Genomic DNA, 20,932 nt, shown 5'->3' on the forward strand with positions numbered 1-20,932 from the left:
CTACATTTTTATGGTGTCAGAGCAAAAGAAGTGAAAAATACGGTTGGATGCTCCACTAGGGGCTAGACCTTCAGAGTCTGCCATGTTGGGTGTACATATGCACAGTACCCTATTGGCCTAGAAGTATGTTGTCACGCCCTACTGCCTTGCTTAGGGCGTGTCACGTTGAAGCACACCCCTACTGTTGCCTTTCAAAATTGCACCTGCCAGTAGACACCTGCTATCGCGACTTGCCCACAAGCCTGCGGTGAGGACCAAATAGGTGGTAAGGGCTGCGTCTCTCCTTGACGATAGAAATAAAAAGGCGGATACCAAAACCTCAATATATGGAATTGACACTGGGGGTATGCAGAGAGTCAGTGCTGCAGCCCTCGAACCTAGCCATTTTTTTTGTTCTACCGGCTGAAGGTGGATTACGGTGTCTTTCTAACTGATCATAATATTTTATCTTTAGTGTGTGGCTACAGGGGCGCGAACCCCTACTGCCCCAGAGAAGCCTAGTGGTCATCCGGTATGGGTGCGCGCATATATTGGATCATGGCATTATCTGTGAATCAGTATGTGTGTATATAAATGTGTGTGGCTCATCACTAATATGTGTTTCATGTTTGAGGCACCTAGGTGAATCATGGAATCATGTACACTTTGTCACAAATTTTGACTACCTCATGCATGCAGACATGTTTTTCACTTGTATTGCCCGCCACAGGCTCACATGTGTGCTCGTAAAAAGCATGATTTTATATTCTTCAGACACACATGCAGCATAATGTGGGGTGCTTCGCATAATAATCGACGAACACATATAACATATGGTGTAGTGTATACACATTGTTCTTTTTTGTCTTTATATGTTACAAGGACTACATTTGCGCTGCACTTCATTTTTCAGGCGAGCAAGAAATTACTCACTGCATGCATCTTGAATATATTGTGCATGGCCAAATACTTACTTGAGAGGAGTGTTATCAGAAACCAGGGCTAATATTGAATTAAATGTCCTGATGAAAGCCCAGGACCTTACAGGCCATCGTAAGGGCTGAAATACATTGATGCATTAACTTGAGGGTCATAGGACAATATTTAAGAGTACCCCACTCCCTGTGTATTTTTGATTTTAAGTATACCTACTGTCACCATAATAAGGGGATACCTTGTGAACAGTAAGGTATTTTTAATCTTTAACCCCCGGTAAGATATTTGTAAGAGCCTCCCACAAGTCAGTAGATCCCATCCTGGCTTTTAGGGGCTGGAGTGGACCCGATGATGAAGCATGCCACTACTAGAGTGGGTAAGGGTCACTAAAAAAGAAAACAAATCTTTTCCAAAAAGGAACAAATTGAGATTAGGCCTGCTCGATGGTCTAGGCACACTTGGAGTTTATGGTGATTTATATAGGAAGTGTGTATCCCTAGTTTTTCTTAGGGGGGTCCCCCTAAAGAAATCTTCCTACCCTCCAGAGAGATAGAGCTGCCTTTATCAGCCCTAGTTTCACTCCCTTGCTGAATCTCTTGCTGAGACGGGCCCCTTGGATCCACAGATGGATCCGGACCGGCACATGTCATGCCACCTCAACCTTCCCCTGGTACTGGCCCCAATGTTGATGCTTCTGGCACGTCCCCATTGATATCCCCCATTCCGTCACTGAACCACAGGGGCGTCATCCGAATCCGGCACCAACTGGAGGCATTCCCTCCATGTCACAGAGCCTGAGCCCTATCCACTAACACTTGTGGAAGATTGGGAGAAGCCACTAGACCTTGAATTATACCAGCCCCTAGACCTGAATATGGACTAATGTGAGGAATTGTCAGATGCCAGTGGACTGGTCATCTCCCTAGATACTGGGAAGGTCTGTCCTTCTACCATGGCTACGGAGGAGGGTGCCACATTTGCTCGGAGGGCTGGTGAGGTCCTTGACCTTCAGTTGCCTTCTGGGGCTGTCAAGGCTAACATATTTATCTCTGGGAGTTGGACCTCTTGGCAAGCAAGCTGTGGCTAGGAAACCAATCAGGGACTACAAGCAGGTAGTTTGTAGACTTGGGGTGCTCCAGGACATAGGTGCACCTTTGGTCCGTTTCTCCAGGGCCCAGGGGTGAAGATTGCAGGGGTGTCCTTAGGCAACTGATTTTTCGTCCGTGAGTACTCATGGCCAGGGTGTCCTGTGTGTTGACACTGCAGGCGTCTTTGGGGAGTTCGGCAGGAGAGGACCCAGGGTGTACACAAGCGCTTAGGAGCCTGGGGACGTTGTTGGTGTCTGTGACCCACCTCAAATCGGGTCTTGGGCAATGGGTGCAGTGGTTGCTGAAGATGTCTGGTTTTCTCTCACCACAAGTCTGCAGAACAGGGGGCCTGCTTGCTGAGGCTGCGGGGGTCTAGGGTGAGCCCAAGATGGGTGAGATCACATTGGACTCGGTCTCTGGACAGCTGGGGGAACCTTGTTGGCACAGTTGGTTTGCTTCACCTTGGGTCATGGACGTCCGGTTCAGTGGTCACTTCAGTTGTCCAGTCTTGTGGTTCCAGGGGCTGCAGAGTCCTTTCTTAAGGCTTTTGTTGCAGAGTGGGTCTGCTGCTCACGGGAGGCTGAAGTCTTTATGGAAGGCAGGACAAGTTGGCCTTTTGGACAGAGGCCTTTGTGGTCAGCAGGGAGTCCGGTGTGGTCAGCCGCTTATTTTCTTCTTCTGTGGGTGCAACTCTTCTTTGTCCTTGTCTTCTTAGGCCATCGGAATCTGAGTTCTAGGGTTCCGGGATGCCACCTAGATACTCAAATTAGAGGAGTTACAAGTGCCTAGTGGTAGCCAATGGGCTGACCACCTTTAGGGTGACTACACCCTTTCTATGACCACTTCCGCTGGGACCCACAAAGAGCTTTGTCGTTCTACCTTGATGGTACAAAAGCGTTCTGGATTGATGACCAACTCTTTGTGGGGTACATGGGAGCAAAAAAGGATTTGGCAGAGCAGAAACCAACCATTTTGCGCTAGGTTGTTCTCTGCATTAAGATCTGCTATGCACTGGCCAAGAAGCGGTCTCCTGAGGGCTCCTTCCACCAGTGACAAGGCTGCTACCACTGCGCTAACACAAGGTGTTCCAGTCCTTGATATCTGTCAGACAGCAACGTGGGCATCCTAGAACACTTTCGCAAGACTATTGCCTGGACATTCAGGTCCGGAGAGTCAGCACTTCGCCTATTTGGTCCTGCAGGACTTTTTCGTGTGAAGATCTGTCCACAGCCCACCGCCAGGAGGTTATGGCTTGGGTATCTCTTCTAAGGTAAGGAATCTGCAGCTAGAAGTCTCTGTCACATGCAGCTCTTCAGCCACGTCTAATAGGGTCAGGGATTGTCCATTTCAGGGCCCTAGTTTTTTTCACAGACAAGCTGTTAGTTCTTTCCATGGCTCTGCGCTTCTGGCATGGACGTTAGTGGAAAAGGAACTGAGGTACACAAACCTAGGTGGTGCCTTTATTGGTGACTGTGACATCACAGACGGCTCCAATGATGCCGACGACACCATGCAGATCAGAGCGTCGGCGCGCACAAGGGTATTGTTCAGCAAAAGTTCCAGATTCCAAGCTGACACCTGGAAATTCTAAGGTAAGGAATCTGCAATTAGATAGTCTCTACCAGATAATGCGTTACCGATGGCAGGTAGCTTGTTCTACAATACCACAGTAGTCAGTAAGTAAGTGTTACACAAGACAGAACCACACCAAGTATTACAAGCATAAAGTAGTCTTTATTATAACAATAAAAACTATACTAACGTTGGTATATCTCCACTTGGAGATATCTACTCACAAAATATATATACTCAGAAATAAACAGTAATAGCATAGAAATTCATGGGGCCCTGTAGGGGGACCAAACCATATACTAAGAAGGTGGTATAATAAAGGAGGTACCCCACCAGGGTAAGGGTGTTAGAATCCCAGGGGCTGGGGGAGTAAGAAATTACCAGAGGTAATTAAGAGAAACCCCACAGGTGCCCAGGTGTAGAGTAGTTATCTAGTCGGGTGTCCCATAGGCTAATACAGGACAGTGTCCAGACCACTCGGCAATGTCCTGGTGGTGCAGTTAGGTGGTGCCCACCATCTTGGAGGTGAAGTTCCTGCAGGACAGTGAAGGAAGACGTCCAACTGCAGAGTCCAGAGGGGTGCAGGAGATTCTTGGAATCACCCACGAGCTGTCCCACTTCGATCCCCTGAGTGCAGGAGGGTCAGAGGCCAGCAGCATCACCCATAAGCCTTGGCAAATGCAATTAGTTGTTGCAAGGATGATTGTAGGTTTTTGGGGACCAGCAAGGTCCTTGTGACTCGACTCTTGGAGGGGAGTCATGGCAGGCCTTCAGCAGAGTGGAAGCTAAACTTGGAGTTGCATAATGCTGAAGGCTGTAGCTTATTGGAGCCTGAAGATCTCCTGGAGGAAGAGTCAAGAAGCCTTGGCAAGAGCAGCACTTGTGGTGCACATGGGTTCTTTTCCAGTGGCTGTAGCAAGGGCCCACTGTCTCCCAAGTTGGTCAGAAGCCCAGGGGGACCAGGAGAAGACCACAGAACCACCACCTGTGAGGCATAGCCTTTGGATGTCCATGGGATAGCAGGATCCACCAGCCAGTCGCCTTGAGGTGCCTGTGGATGCAGGGAAGTAACTCCTTCACTCTAAGGAAGATTCCTTCTTGCTTCTTAGATGCAAACACAGTCCTTTTGTCCCGGGACGATGTGCAGCCATGGATGTTGCAGAAATCTTGTAAGAGTTTGAGAAACAATGTGTTCGATGGCATCTGTTGCTGCAGATACACATGTTGTGCACAGTCCGCCATCTGGTGTTGGGTCGGAGTGTTACAAGTTGTTTTTCTTCGAAGAAGTCTTTCGAGTCACGAGACCGAGGGACTCCTCCTCTTTGCTTCCATTGCGCATGGGCGTCGGCTCCATCTTAGATTGTTTTTTTTCCGCCCTCGGGTTCGGACGTGTTCCTTTTCGCTCCGGGTTTCGGGACAGAAAGTTAGTCAAAACTTCGAAAAATTACGTCGGTATTGTTTCGCTCGGGCTCGGGATAGTTAGAATCGACACCAAATCGTGAAGAGCTCCGGTAGCCCTTCGGGGTAATTTCGATCCCCCGTCGGGGCCTGGTCGGCCCGACCGCGTGTAACATCGACACCGATGGAACGGACCCCGTTCCGATTCTGTCCTAAATGCCACAATAAATATCCATATACGGACCAACATTTGGTCTGTAACTTGTGCCTGTCACCCGAGCACAAGGAAGAAACTTGTGAGGCCTGTCGTGCGTTCCGGTCCCGAAAAACGCTCCGTGACCGTCGAGCCAGAAGACTACAGATGGCGTCCACGCCGACAGAACACCGAGAGTTCGAGGAACAAGGAGAAGAGGAGGAAGCCTTCTCCATCCATGAAACGGACTCAGATGAATTCGACGTCGACGAAACTGTGAGTAAGACGTCGAAAAGCACACAGCACAAGAAAATAGACAAGGCCCAGGGGACGCCACTGCCAGCTGGCCATGGCTCAACCCATAAAGGTGACCGTCTATCGGCACCGAAAAAGGCCGAACCGGTGCCCAGATCGTCCGACTCGGGTCGAGACACAGGCACGCAACATTCTCGGGACCGAGAAAGTGTTGCCGAAAAAGATTGACGCCGAGAAGGCGGAGCCGAAGCTGCGCGACGCAGAGACAGCGGCACCGAGGATGATCGACGCCGAGAAGGCTCGACTCCGAAAAAGAAGAGATTCGCCTCGGAGCCGAAAACAAAAAAGGACACAGTTTCGGTGCCAAAACAATCAGCAACCGAAACCACTACCGGCTCATATTCAGAGGAACATTCATTGTCCTCTCAAATGCGTAAACACAGGTTTGAAGAGGAGCTACAGACTACTGATGTAGATCATACACAAAAGAGGATCTTCATCCAGAGTGGAACGGTGAAGATTAGCACTCTTCCACCAATCAAGAGAAAAAGGAGACTAGAGTTCCAAACTGAACAACTAACACCACAAGCAAAGGTGGCAAAGAAGGCAACTCCGCCACCCTCTCCTCCACCTGTAACTCAAATATCACCGGCACAAACTCCGTCACATTCCCCGGCTCACACCACCATGAGCCAGGATGACCAAGATGCTTGGGACCTATACGACGCACCAGTGTCAGACAATAGCCCAGAGTCATACCCTACCAAGCCATCACCACCCGAGGACAGCACAGCGTATGTGCAGGTGGTAGCTAGGGAAGCAGAATTCCACAACGTGTCGTTACACACAGAACCTGTCGAGGATGACTTCCTTTTTAACACCCTCTCCTCCACCCATAGCAACTACCAAAGCCTGCCTATGCTTCCAGGAATGCTAAGGCACGCGAAGCAAATCTTCAAAGACCCCGTCAAGAGTAGAGCAATCACTCCAAGGGTAGAGAAGAAATATAAAGCACCTCCCACAGACCCTGCTTTTATCACCTCTCAACTGCCACCAGACTCAGTTGTGGTAGGAGCAGCTCGCAAACGAGCCAATTCACACACATCGGGCGATGCACCACCCCCAGATAAGGAAAGCCGAAAATTCGACGCAGCTGGGAAAAGAGTTGCTGTACAAGCTGCCAGCCAGTGGCGCATCGCCAACTCTCAGGCGCTCCTAGCGCGCTATGACAGAGCCCATTGGGATGAGATGCAGCATCTCATCGAGCATCTACCCAAGGAATTTCAGAAGTGGGCAAAACAAGTGGTTGAGGAGGGACAAAACATCTCCCATAACCAAATACGCTCCTCTATGGATGCAGCGGACACAGCTGCAAGAACAATAAACACTGCAGTTACCATCAGAAGGCACGCATGGTTGCGCACATCTGGCTTTAAGCCAGAAATACAGCAAGCAGTACTCAGTATGCCGTTCAACGAACAACAATTGTTCGGACCAGAGGTTGACACGGCGATTGAGAAGCTGAAAAAGGACACTGACACAGCCAAGGCCATGGGCGTGCTCTACTCCCCGCAGAGCAGAGGCACTTTCGGCACCTTCCGTAAAACAACATTCAGAGGAGGGTTTCGGGGTCAGGCCACACAAGCCAGCACCTCACAATCAACACCGTCTACCTACCAGGGACAGTACCAAAGGGGAGGTTTTCGGGGCCAGTACAGAGGAGGACAATTCCCGAGAAACCGGGGGAAATTTCAAAGCCCCAAAACCCCAACAACCAAACAGTGACTTACAGGTCACTCAACCCCTCCACATAACACCAGTGGGGGGAAGACTAAGTCAGTTTTATCAATCATGGGTGAATATAACAACAGACACTTGGGTCTTAGCAATTATCCAACATGGTTATTGCATAGAATTTCTACAGATCCCTCCAAATATCCCACCCAAAACACAAAAAATGTCAAAACAGCATTTAGACCTTCTAGAAATAGAAGTTCAAGCACTACTGCAAAAAGAAGCAATAGAACTGGTACCATGTACAGAAATAAACACAGGAGTCTATTCACTGTATTTTCTAATACCCAAAAAGGACAAAACACTGAGGCCAATCTTAGATCTCAGAATACTAAACACCTACATCAAATCAGACCACTTTCACATGGTCACGCTACAAGAAGTGTTACCACTGCTAAAGCAACAAGATTACATGACAACCTTAGATCTCAAAGACGCGTATTTCCACATACCGATACATCCTTCGCACAGGAAATACCTAAGGTTTGTATTCAAGGGAATACACTATCAATTCAAAGTCTTACCGTTCGGTATAACAACCGCACCAAGGGTGTTTACCAAATGCCTAGCAGTAGTAGCCGCACACATCAGACGGCAGCAAATACACGTATTCCCGTATCTAGACGATTGGCTAATCAAGACCAACTCGCTAACAAAGTGTTCACAACACACAGAGTATGTCATACAAACCCTCTACGAACTCGGGTTCTCCCTCAACTACACAAAATCAAACATTGTGCCGTGCAAAATACAGCACTACTTAGGAGCGGTAATCAACACAACAAAAGGATTAGCCACTCTGAGTCCACAAAGGGTTCAAAATTTTAACAAGGTCATACAGGCCATGTATCCAACACTAAAAATACAGGCAAAAGTGGTTTTAAAACTCCTAGGCATGATGTCCTCATGCATAGCCATTGTCCCAAACGCAAGACTGCACATGAGGCCCTTACAACAGTGCCTAGCATCACAATGGTCACATGCACAGGGTCACCTTCTAGATCTGGTGTTGATAGACCGCCAAACATACATCTCGCTTCTATGGTGGAACAGTACAAATTTAAACAAAGGGCGGCCATTCCAGGACCCAGTGCCACAATACGTAATAACAGATGCTTCCATGACAGGGTGGGGAGCACACCTCGATCACCACAGCATCCAAGGACAATGGGACGTACATCAAACAAAACTGCATATAAATCACCTCGAATTACTAGCAGTATTCCTGGCGCTAAATGCATTTCAACCCATCATAACCCACAAATACGTTCTTGTCAAAACAGACAACATGACAACAATGTATTACCTAAACAAGCAAGGGGGAACACACTCGACACAGCTATGTCTCCTAGCACAAAAGATATGGCAATGGGCAATTCACAACCACATTCGCCTAATAGCACAGTTTATTCCAGGGATCCAAAATCAACTAGCAGACAATCTCTCTCGAGATCACCAACAGGTCCACGAATGGGAGATTCACCCCCAAATCCTAAACACTTACTTCAAAATTTGGGGTACACCGCAAATAGACCTTTTTGCCACAAAGGAGAACGCAAAATGCCGAGACTTCGCATCCAGGTACCCACACAGACAGTCTCAAGGCAATGCCCTATGGATGAACTGGTCAGGGATATTTGCATACGCTTTTCCCCCTCTCCCTCTCCTTCCATATCTAGTAAACAAATTGAGTCAAAACAAACTCAAACTCATATTAATAGCACCAACCTGGGCAAGACAACCTTGGTACACAACACTACTAGACCTGTCAGTAGTACCACACGTCAAGTTACCCAACAGGCCAGATCTGTTAACACAACACAAACAGCAGATCAGGTATCCAAACCCAGCATCGCTCAATCTAGAAATCTGGCTCCTGAAATCCTAGAATTCGGACATTTAAACCTCACTCAAGAATGTATGGAAGTCATAAAACAAGCTAGAAGGCCATCCACTAGACACTGCTATGCAAGCAAATGGAAAAGGTTTGTTTGCTACTGCCATAATAATCAGGTTCATCCATTACACGCATCCCCAAAAGATGTAGTGGGATACTTACTACACTTACAAAAGTCAAATCTAGCCTTCTCTTCCATAAAAATACACCTTGCAGCAATATCTGCATATCTGCAGATTACTCATTCAACTTCACTGTTTAGGATACCCGTCATTAAAGCATTTATGGAGGGCCTAAGAAGAATAATACCACCAAGAACACCACCAGTTCCTTCGTGGAACCTTAACATCGTCTTGACAAGACTCATGGGGCCACCTTTTGAACCCATGCATTCTTGTGAAATACAATTCTTAACCTGGAAAGTTGCATTTCTCATTGCCATCACATCTCTAAGAAGAGTAAGTGAAATTCAGGCATTTACAATACAAGAACCTTTTATCCAAATACACAAAAATAAGGTTGTACTAAGAACCAATCCTAAATTCCTACCAAAGGTTATTTCACAGTTCCACTTAAATCAAACGGTAGAGTTACCAGTGTTCTTCCCACAGCCTGACTCAGTAGCTGAAAGGGCACTACATACTTTAGATGTCAAAAGAGCACTAATGTACTACATCGACAGAACAAAGGAGGTTAGGAAAACAAAGCAACTGTTTATTGCATTTCAAAAACCTCATACAGGAAACCCAATATCAAAACAAGGTATAGCTAGATGGATAGTTAAATGCATCCAAACCTGCTATCTTAAAGCAAAGAGACAACTGCCCATTACACCAAGGGCACACTCAACCAGGAAAAAAGGCGCTACCATGGCATTCCTAGGAAATATTCCAATGCACGAAATATGTAAGGCAGCCACATGGTCCACGCCTCACACATTTACTAAACACTACTGTGTAGATGTGCTATCCGCACAACAGGCCACAGTAGGTCAAGCCGTACTGAGAACTTTGTTTCAGACTACTTCCACTCCTACAGGCTGAGCCACCGCTTTTGGGGAGATAACTGCTTACTAGTCTATGCACAACATGTGTATCTGCAGCAACAGATGCCATCGAACTGAAAATGTCACTTACTCAGTGTACATCTGTTCGTGGCATTGGTCGCTGCAGATTCACATGTGCCCACCCGCCTCCCTGGGAGCCTGTAGCCGTCAGAAGTTATCTTCAACAACTGTACATTTGTATATATATATATTACTTAACCTTAATTTGTACATACTTATTCATTCCATTGCATGGGCACTATTACTAACACACACAACTATTACCTCACCCTCTGCGGGGAAAACAATCTAAGATGGAGCTGACGCCCATGCGCAATGGAAGCAAAGAGGAGGAGTCCCTCGGTCTCGTGACTCGAAAGACTTCTTCGAAAAAAAAAAACGTGTAACACTCCGACCCAACACCAGATGGCGGACTGTGCACAACATGTGAATCTGCAGCGACCAATGCCACGAACAGATGTACACTGGGTAAGTGACATTTTCATTCAGTGGGAGCCCTCCCAACTCGATAAAGTCTTGTTTCAGTCCCAAACCAGACTAGCAGGGGTTCCAGTGGCCAGGAGCAGAAGATCCTATAGAGATTTCCTGTTGTAGAGCCTTGCCCCTCTGGGGAGCCCTTAATTAACCTTAAAAGGAGGTTGATCACTCACTGCGGTGAGCCACCTATCTGAGGGGGTCAGGGATGTTATCTTCCAGGCCTTACCAGTCACATGCTCCCAGGGGGCTCTGCGTATCTTGTTTCCAAGATGGCAGAATCATCCGGCCACCTGGCAGAGCTCTGTGTACCACCCTATGGGAGGAGGTGGAGTGGTCACGCCCCTGTCCTTTGTGTGGTTTTGTGCCAGAGCGGAAGCTGGGGAGTTCCTGAACTGGTGCAAACCTGATTATGCAAGGGGGTACCAAATATGCCCTTCAACTCTGTCTGGTGGCGGTGAGGCCACCCCAGCCCAGAGGCAACTATTTCAAAAGGAGAGGTTTAATTGGAAATAAAAGAAATCATTTTCCAGTGAACAATTGAGTTTTTCTCTGTGATAGTTAAGGTTATATTCATCCCTTCTGGATACTTTTGTTTATATTATTTAGAACAGCCAGGCACAGGTGAGGAGTGGGAGTGGTCTGAGCACCCTTTAGAATAAGGATTGAAGCATGAACAGGACTGGTCTGGTTGTCCAAGCCTCCACTTCCTGTGGTGCCTTCCCTTCCGCTCCCCCGGATAGGGAATCCAAGAGGCTAGACCAACTTGGAAAGAAGATGTTTTCTTCCTCCAGCCTGGCATTGAGGTCGGTAAACACGTCTTGCCTATTGGGAAGTTTTTCCCATACTTTGTGACACAGTGCCACAAGTGCTGTTGCAGGTCCCGAAGGGCGTACGGGACACTCTCATCCAGGTTGTCAAGGATGGGAGTGATGCAGCCAAGTGTTCCATCATGTGTGGCTTGGACACGACTGACTCGCTGGACAGGGCGATTTCTTTGACAGTGGCCCTCCGACGCCACGCCTGGCTATGTACCACTGGCTTTTCGGGGGATGTCCTGTCGAACTTGATGGACATGCCTTTCGATGGCTCACACTATTTTGGTGAAAAGGTGTAGAGTCTGCGCTTGAGAGGTTCAAGGATTCTCGAGCTACAGCCAGATCCTTGGGCCTCTCAACGCCGGCTCGCCAGCAGTCTGCCTTTCGCCCCTTTCGAGGCTTCGGGAGGGGTGCAGTACCACACCAACCACAGGTTAGCCTCCTTCCTCCAACTTCACAGCATCCCGAGCGAGGATGAGGTTCTGGTACCTTCAGATCCAATGGGTCATATCCCTGCCCCATCACCCAGCCCCCTCTTCCGCAACGCCCAAGCCCTCCTAGTATGGTTCTGCAAAACTATGTCCACCCAGTTGGAGGGAGGATTCACTTTCATCTCCCTCACTGGTGGTCCATAACATCAGACAAATGGGTGTTGCAGATCATACAGAAGGGCTATTCCCTCCCCTTTTTAGTCTTTCCCTCCCTCTATCTCCGGTAAAGAAATGGCTAATGGAGAATCATTTGATCTTATTCCGCGAGGAAGTTACGGCTCTCTTAGCCAAGGGAGCCATAGAAAGGGTCTCAATGTCAGAAGTAGGCAGTGGTTGTTATTCCCGCTACTTTCTCAACCAAAAAAAGAACAAGGGTCTTCGTCCTATCTTAGGTTTAAGGGACGTCAATCTCTTCCTCAAAAAGGAGAAATTCAAGATGCTCACTCTTGCTCAGGTCTTGTCTGCCCTAGACCAAAGAAACTGGATGGTAGCGTTGGACTTGCAGGATGCGTATTTTCACATCCTCATCCTGACAGCCCACAAGCGTTACTTGCAGTTCAAGGTGGGCCACAAGCTCTTTGTTTACTGTGCTCCCCTTCAGTCTCACCAGTGCCTCTCGGGTGTTCACCAAGGTGAAGGCAGTGGTGACAGCTCATCTGCGCAGGCTAGAAATTGCAGTCTTCCACTACCTCAATGACTGGCTGTTGAAGGCTCTGACGTCCCAGGCTCTTGTCACCCACCTTCAGTCTGGCGGACTTCCTGCATTCGCTGGGGTTCACTATAAACGTGCCAAAGTCACACCTGACTCCCTCTCAGAATCTCCCTTTCATCTGAGCTGTTTTGGACACAGTGCAGTTTCGGACCTATCCTCCAGAGAAGCGAGTCCAGGATATTCAGGTTATGGCACTGATGTTTCAGCCTCTATCCTGGATTTCGGTGAGACAGACTCTGAGGTTGTTTGGACTCATGGTTTCCTGCATCCTATTAGTCAAACATGCCAGATGACATATGAGGGTTCTGCAGTGGGACCTGAAGTTCCAATGGGCACAGCTTCAGGGAAATCTTACCGACGTGGTTCAGATCTCGAAGGGAACTGCAAAGGATCTGCAGTGGTGGTTGATGAACTGCGATTGGCTCAAAGACAGACTCCTCTCCCTTCCCCAACCAGATCTCACAGTAGTGACACGTGCGTCCTTCCTGGGATTGGGCCGCCATCTGGGAGAGGGGGAGATCAGAAGTCTGTGGTCTCCGGCAGAAGCGGGTCTCCATATAAACTTATTGGAGCTCCGAGCGGTCCGATTGGCATTGAAGGCATCTCTTCCTGTGGTGAAATGGAAGATAGTGCAGGTGTTCACAGACAACACTACCACAATGTGGTACTGCAACAAGCAAGGCAATGTGGGGTTGTGGACCCTTTGTCATGAGGCTCTGCGTCTCTGGACATGGCTGGAACAGCAGGGCATAACCCTGTTGGTTCAACACCTGGCAGGTTCTCTGAACACCAGGGCGGACGAACTCAGTCGGCGATGCCTAGTGGATCACAAATGGTATCTCCATCCGGAGGTGGCGCAAGGACTCTTTCAGCCGTGGGGAGAGCATTGGTTAGATCTGTTCACCTCCGAAGAGAACGCACAATGTCAGCAGTATTGCGATTTGGAGTTTTCAAGGCGGCTATCGTTAGACAACGCTTTTCGTAGCGGGTGGAGTTCAGGTCTCCTGTACGCCTTTCCGCCCATACGACTTCTGCCCAGAGTTCTCAAGAAAATCAAGAACGACTGGCCCAAGTAATCCTAGTGGCTTCGGATTGGGCACAGAGAGTCTGGTATCTAGAGCTTCTAAAAATGAGCATCAATCCTCCATTCAGGTTGCCCCTTTGGGAGGATCTTCTGTTGCAGCAGCAGGGGAAGGTTCTCCACCCGAACCTGTCAACTCTGCGCCTTCATGCATGGAGATTGAGCGGCGGCAGTTGATGGTTTATGACCTCCCTCCCGAAGTTTGTAATGTCATTCTGGCAGCCAGACATCCCTCTACCAAGACTGTTTACGCCTACCGTTGGAAGTGTTTTGTATTATATTGTATAGGGAGGTCTATTGATCCTCTTCTTCTCTTTCTAATGTCCTTCTTTTCATTCTGAAACTTGCCCAATAGGGTTCCACCTTAGGGACTCTTAAGGGATATCTTTCTGCTTTATCGGCTTTTCATCGACTGCCTGATCAACAATCTTTGTTTAAATCTCCTATTGTACAAAGATTCCTAAAAGGGCTTGTACATATGTTTCCACCTACGCCCTTTGTTATGCCCTAGTGGGACCTTAATCTGGTGCTCATATTTCTCATGTGTGCTCGTTTTGAGTCTTTATATAATTGTCCTCTCCGGCTGCTCACCATGAAGACAGCCGGGGTGGTGCCTATATAGAAGACCATAACATCACAGATGGCTCCAACAGTGTTGACAATGCCACGCGGATCCGAACGACGCCACTCGACGGGGCGCACAGGGTATTGCTCAGCAGAAAAATTCCAGATTCGAAACTGACGCCAATGAATTCTAAGGTAAGGAATCTGCAGCGAGATAGAGTCTCTACCAGATAATTTGTTACTGAAGGTAAGTAACTTGTTCCTTAGAGACAAGCCCCCTGCCCTTGGGCTGAAAGGCCCACCAGAGGAGTGACATACAGTGTCCAAATGTAGTGACTATGATATAAGGCAAGCCTTATATCAAAGTGAAAGGTGCATTCACCATTTCACACAGGCTGCAATGGCAGGCCTGCCGACTCAGTTTGCATGGGCTCCTATGGATGGCATAATACATGCTGCAGCCCATGGGAGACCCCCTGGTGTACCAATGTGCTGGGTACCTTAGTACCATATAGAAGGGACTTACATGGGTGCCCCAGTATGCAAATTGTGGGATGCAAAAGTTTACCAGCAAACCAAATTTAGAGCAGAGGGCACAGACACTGGGGTCCTAATTAGCAGGATCCCAGTGTACTACAGTCTAAACACACTGACACCAGGCTAAAAGTGGGGGTAACTATGTCAGAAAGATGCTTCTTTCCTATACCTTCGGTAACACCTTATCTGGAAGAGACAATGGGCCTCATTACAGCCCTGGCAGCCGGCGGTACACTGGCGGTAACACCGCCAACAGGCTGGCGGTGTACCAGCAGTATATTATGACCGTGGCACATCAACCACGGCCATACTGCCAGCCCCTCCACTTGACCGCCAGGCTGTCATAATCCCCAGGGCAGCGGCACTGCCCTGGGGATTATAAATCCCCAACCGCCAGCCTGTCCATGGCGGTAAACACGGCCATGGAAAGGCTGGCAGTAAGGGGGACTCGGGGTGCCCCTGGGGGCCCTTGCACTTCCCATGCACTGCCCATGCAGTTGCATGGGCAGTGTAGGGGCCCCCAGGCATAGCCCCATTGCGCATTTCGGGCAGTGAAATGCACGACGGTGCTGCACCCGCTGCACATCAACATTGCCGCCTGCTCTAATATGAGCCGGCTGCAATGTTGATGTGACTTTTCCGCTGGGCCAGCGGACGGAAACGCTGTTTCCGTCCGGTGGCCCAGCGGAAAAGTCATAATAGGGAGCCACATATACCGCCGACACTGGTGGTATAGTGGCGCCCACGGCTTCGGCGGTCTTTTAGTAAGACCGTCGAAGTCGTAATGAGGGCCAATATCTAGTTGCTGATTCCTTACCAGTCCACCCATTCTCCCTTCTCTCCCAAACTGATTGCCAGGGATAGGGACTCCATTTCAGGGACCTTGTTTTGATGCACCAGTGGTCAATATTCTTCATGGTTCTGCTCTTCTGATGTGGAAAGTCCTGAAAAGAAACTGGCATCAGCACGCCAGAGTGGCGCCTGTATAGGACCCGTGACTTCATAGCTGGCACAGACGATGCAGACGACGGACGTGAAGCCCATTGATGCCACCCACTGGCATGCAAGGGTACTGTTTAAGAAAAATCTCCAGATCCAGACTGATGCCTCGGGAAATTCTAAGGTAAGGAATCTGCAAGTAGATATTGTCTTAACCTGATAAGGCATTACTTGAAGGTGAGTAACTTGTCCATATGGTGCGGCTTGGCTTGATGGCACCCGTTTCTGTTTTTCCATGCCTTACGGACGCGGGTCTGAGCTCTTTTTCTGTTTAACCAAATTCTCCTATGATTTAAACAACACTTATTTAGCAGACTGTATCTAATGATACAAGCTAAGGTTTCAGAGTTCCATCCCTAGCACTGTTGTCACAAGCATATAGTTTGACTGATTCCTGTAACATCTGCACGTGCTGCCTGGAGCTTCGACTTGCAATTCCTGTCCCTTCATGCACCTGAAGCCATCTGGGAGTGTGATGACAAGCTACTCTTGTGCATGGTTGCACATGTTATGAACCCTCCTAAACCACTGCATTTGAAGGTGGCCCAGGAGTTTAGCATCATTGTATTTAATGCAACAGACAGGTTGAAAAGACCAAAAACAGCAGTGTCTTTTTCACTGACTTTGCATGGTAGGTAACCTCACATTCTTACTAGCCATTCTATGTTTTGATCTAAATCCATTCTGTTTTTAGACCAAGGCGTAAGTAGGCATCAAAGACAGTTTACTGACACTTCAAACATGCTCTGTCAGTACCCAGCCCAAAACTGTTCCTTTATGTTTTCCCTTGAATCTGTATTTGTTTTGTACTATTCATGAAAAGAAGTTGCTCACTTGATGGCAAAAATATTTGCCCTGAATCCTTTATAGATTTTCAATGATCCAACCATCTCGCCTCTTTTGTGGACACCTTTAGATGTCACTCCGGTTGGCTAAAATATATTGAGGAATTCAGGATTAGGTGTGTGGGCTGTTTCCAGTGATATGCAGCATCACTGCCTTTAGGGACATGAGGTGAGGACCTCTTGCCATACCTGCGGCTCATCTGTAGAGAAATTTTACAAAATCCACTTCTAGCACTAGGATTATTTCACTTGTTTACATATAATACTTTGGAAAGAGGTGTTAGTGAAAAAACTGGATCTTAATCAGGTAAGTCACTTTACTAGATGTGCTGAAGGTTCTCCATGAAAGGTTTACAATAGATGCATTATTCTGTGGACACAAGTTGTTGAAATGCATATACAGTAAGACTTTTCTGATAGTTTTGTTTTTAAGAGATGGCAACTGAACGCTATTTGGATTGCAGTGCAAAGTATGTGCTGCCTTAGAGGTTTTGAATTGCTTAGTGAGTTAAGCACTTGCTGTAAAAATCGGTGTTCAACAAGTTCAGTTCAAGGCACATCTGAAAAAGCATTTTATCATTCCGATGGTATTAAACTTAGTTTAGTTTAGCTGTGTAATATTAGTAATAACTTGTTTTTGTACACTAAAGTTTCTAAGCACTATAGTTGTAAAGGTGTTTCAATTACCAACTTTAATGGTGCTCACGTTATTGAACTCCACAAGGATTGAGGACTGAATCAACTTTACTGGGATTCAAACTTGTGATTTGCCACTTACTACATGTTTCGATGACAATCGTTCAACTCGTTGAACCATCCTGCCCACTTAATAATACCTGTTATGTAAAATAATTTGAAGATGCACAAATGAGACAGCAAGTACTATTTATACAATAAGCTACGTATTGTTACCTTGCATTACACTGACAGAGGGGGAACAGTATGTGTTTCTGTTTCAGTTCAGCCCTCTGTTATTGCAAGTGGTGTTCAGACAACAGCTTCCACAAATTCGACATGGAAATCGGGCACTATAGGAATGGAAACTATAGGTAGACAAAGGTCTTCCTCGGATCCTCCAGCAATTAAACCCCCTGTGCCTCCGCTGCGTGTGACATCGACTGCAACAAGTAGGTTTATACCTATATTTAACAAGCTAATATGCACTGTCAACTATAACAGAATGTGCTGAGTTATTACTCCACGCTTCACAGTTCATATCAAAATGTTGTAACATTACAATGTAGCAAAGGCAGTGACTGCTTAAAAAATGTTTTACCATGTAGATGACACAAATAATGCTAGTTAAGAGTTTAAATCCTAAATAAATAATTACGTTCATGAATTAAATTAACTGACTATAGAGAAAGTGTTGAAAGGACAATTTCTTATTTCTGATAGATATTACTAACAGCAGATTCGTCACCTATGAATTTCCCCCGGGTGTCAGACTGGATCCATAAATCCTAAAGCATTACTCCTAGGTGTCGTTAGGTGGCTTCATGCGGGTACACGCTGAAGTCTTTCCACTCAAGAAGCGACAAGCCGAGCTGCATATAAGCATAACCCATATTTGCTGATAACAGTTCTTCTATTTCTGTCTTCAGATGCACATCTGGAGCTTCACCTTGGTCTTCTGGATAAAACATTTCATCAAAGTTTTACTAGCATGCAAGAGAAAATGTAATACGCTAAGACAGTAGGGTTCGTAGCTGGTAGTGTCTGTTGATAACAGATGTCTGTGACAAACCGTCACAAAGTGTTTTTTTTACTGCCTGGGGTCGGGGCACAACTTCAGGTCCTGTGATGATTATACCTAGATGAACCCGAAGGCTTCTGGACTGCAAGGCCAAACCTTACATTTGCCAAACACGAGAACACTAGAGGATGTCACAATTCAAAGCCAAAAGGAAGGTCTCGTTCCCACTGCATATCATTGTCATGGGCAAAGTCTTCAGGTAAGTCCAAGATAAAACAATAGAAGTAGAAGCAGGAGTCAACCCCTTCCTGCCACTCGTGCCTCCCGGCCTCTCTAACTGCCATGCTCCCACTGGCACACAGCCAACAAGCAATCCTCCTTATTCTGACACTTTGCCCTTACCACAAGGCAGGGTCCCAACTTAACACCGTTTTTTTTTTGCCACGGACTCAGACCGTGACAATCATAATGAATGGGTTATTATATCTCTCAATATGATAAGGAAAACAGGACTGAGGAACTGCAAGGTTCCAGTGGTCTGGATAGTTCTCCAGATAGCAGTCTTGTATTTTTACCTGTTCCTGCTACATTGGCAAGCAGCTCCTTCAAACTCATTTTGCGGAGGGCGGCAGAGGTCTTAGACCCACAGCTCCTCACTATAGTGGTAAAAGCTTATATTTTAACTGAGGTACTTAAACCAGGTCAGTCCTACAGGGCTTTTTCTGACATTTAATGAGGCTCTCATGGACAAGCTTTTGCGCACTTGTGTGAAAACATGTTCAGGTCCACTTGTTAATAGGCAGTTTTCTCGGCCCCATTGACCTGCGCCGGGCGGACCCAGCCTTTCTTTCACAACATCTGATACCAGAGAGTTTGGTGATACAGGCTTTCACCACCAAAGTACATTCCATTATCTTCCCTATTTTAGATCTTCACCCTCAATGTTTGCCTGTGGAAGTAGAAATTAGACTGAATGATCATGTTGGACCTGCCCAACACTTACAGGGAGTGCAGAATTATTAGGCAAATGAGTATTTTGACCACATCATCCTCTTTATGCATGTTGTCTTACTCCAAGCTGTATAGGCTCGAAAGCCTACTACCAATTAAGCATATTAGGTGATGTGCCTCTCTGTAATGAGAAGGGGTGTGGTCTAATGACATCAACACCCTATATCAGGTGTGCATAATTATTAGGCAACTTCCTTTCCTTTGGCAAAATGGGTCAAAAGAAGGACTTGACAGGCTCAGAAAAGTCAAAAATAGTGAGATATCTTGCAGAGGGATGCAGCACTCTTAAAATTGCAAAGCTTCTGAAGCGTTATCATCGAACAATCAAGCGTTTCATTCAAAATAGTCAACAGGGTCGCAAGAAGCGTGTGGAAAAACCAAGGCGCAAAATAACTGCCCATGAACTGAGAAAAGTCAAGCGTGCAGCTGCCACGATGCCACTTGCCACCAGTTTGGCCATATTTCAGAGCTGCAACATCACTGGAGTGCCCAAAAGCACAAGGTGTGCAATACTCAGAGACATGGCCAAGGTAAGAAAGGCTGAAAGACGACCACCACGGAACAAGACACACAAGCTGAAACGTCAAGACTGGGCCAAGAAATATCTCAAGACTGATTTTTCTAAGGTTTTATGGACTGATGAAATGAGAGTGAGTCTTGATGGGCCAGATGGATGGGCCCGTGGCTGGATTGGTAAAGGGCAGAGAGCTCCAGTCCGACTCAGACGCCAGCAAGGTGGAGGTGGAGTACTGGTTTGGGCTGGTATCATCAAAGATGAGCTTGTGGGGCCTTTTCGGGTTGAGGATGGAGTCAAGCTCAACTCCCAGTCCTACTGCCAGTTCCTGGAAGACACCTTCTTCAAGCAGTGGTACAGGAAGAAGTCTGCATCCTTCAAGAAAAACATGATTTTCATGCAGGACAATGCTCCATCACACGCGTCCAAGTACTCCACAGCGTGGCTGGCAAGAAAGGGTATAAAAGAAGGAAATCTAATGACATTGCCTCCTTGTTCACCTGATCTGAACCCCATTGAGAACCTGTGGTCCATCATCAAATGTGAGATTTACAAGGAGGGAAAACAGTACACCTCTCTGAACAGTGTCTGGGAGGCTGTGGTTGCTGCTGCACGCAATGTTGATGGTGAACAGATCAAAACACTGACAGAATCCATGGATGGCAGGCTTTTGAGTGTCCTTGCAAAGAAAGGTGGCTATATTGGTCACTGATTTGTTTTTGTTTTGTTTTTGAATGTCAGAAATGTATATTTGTGAATGTTGATATGTTATATTGGTTTCACTGGTAATGATAAATAATTGAAATGGGTATATATTTTTTTTTGTTAAGTTGCCTAATAATTATGCACAGTGATAGTCACCTGCACACACAGATATCCCCCTAACATAGCTAAAACTAAAAACAAACTAAAAACTACTTCCAAAAATATTCAGTTTTGATATTAATGAGTTTTTTGGGTTCATTGAGAACATGGTTGTTGTTCAATAATAAAATTAATCCTCAAAATACAA

At 46.9% G+C, this 20,932-nt stretch overlaps 1 protein-coding gene across 6 annotated transcripts in view; it reads left to right on the forward strand.

The window, feature by feature from the left end:
• Positions 1–20,932, forward strand: part of ASAP2 (ArfGAP with SH3 domain, ankyrin repeat and PH domain 2) — a 916,066-nt gene that overhangs the window by 724,945 nt on the left and 170,189 nt on the right. For 4 of the 6 annotated variants that reach the window (XM_069235896.1, XM_069235895.1, XM_069235898.1 and 1 more), the window contains exon 23: positions 17,659–17,826. The exons of the other annotated variants lie outside the window; for them this stretch is intronic. In XM_069235896.1, coding sequence (XP_069091997.1) covers positions 17,659–17,826 — 168 coding nt within the window. The remainder of the gene's footprint in view (positions 1–17,658; positions 17,827–20,932) is intronic. 6 annotated transcript variants of the gene reach the window in all.

Source organism: Pleurodeles waltl, chromosome 5 (genome assembly GCF_031143425.1).
Source record: "Pleurodeles waltl isolate 20211129_DDA chromosome 5, aPleWal1.hap1.20221129, whole genome shotgun sequence".
Taxonomy (NCBI): domain Eukaryota; kingdom Metazoa; phylum Chordata; class Amphibia; order Caudata; family Salamandridae; genus Pleurodeles; species Pleurodeles waltl.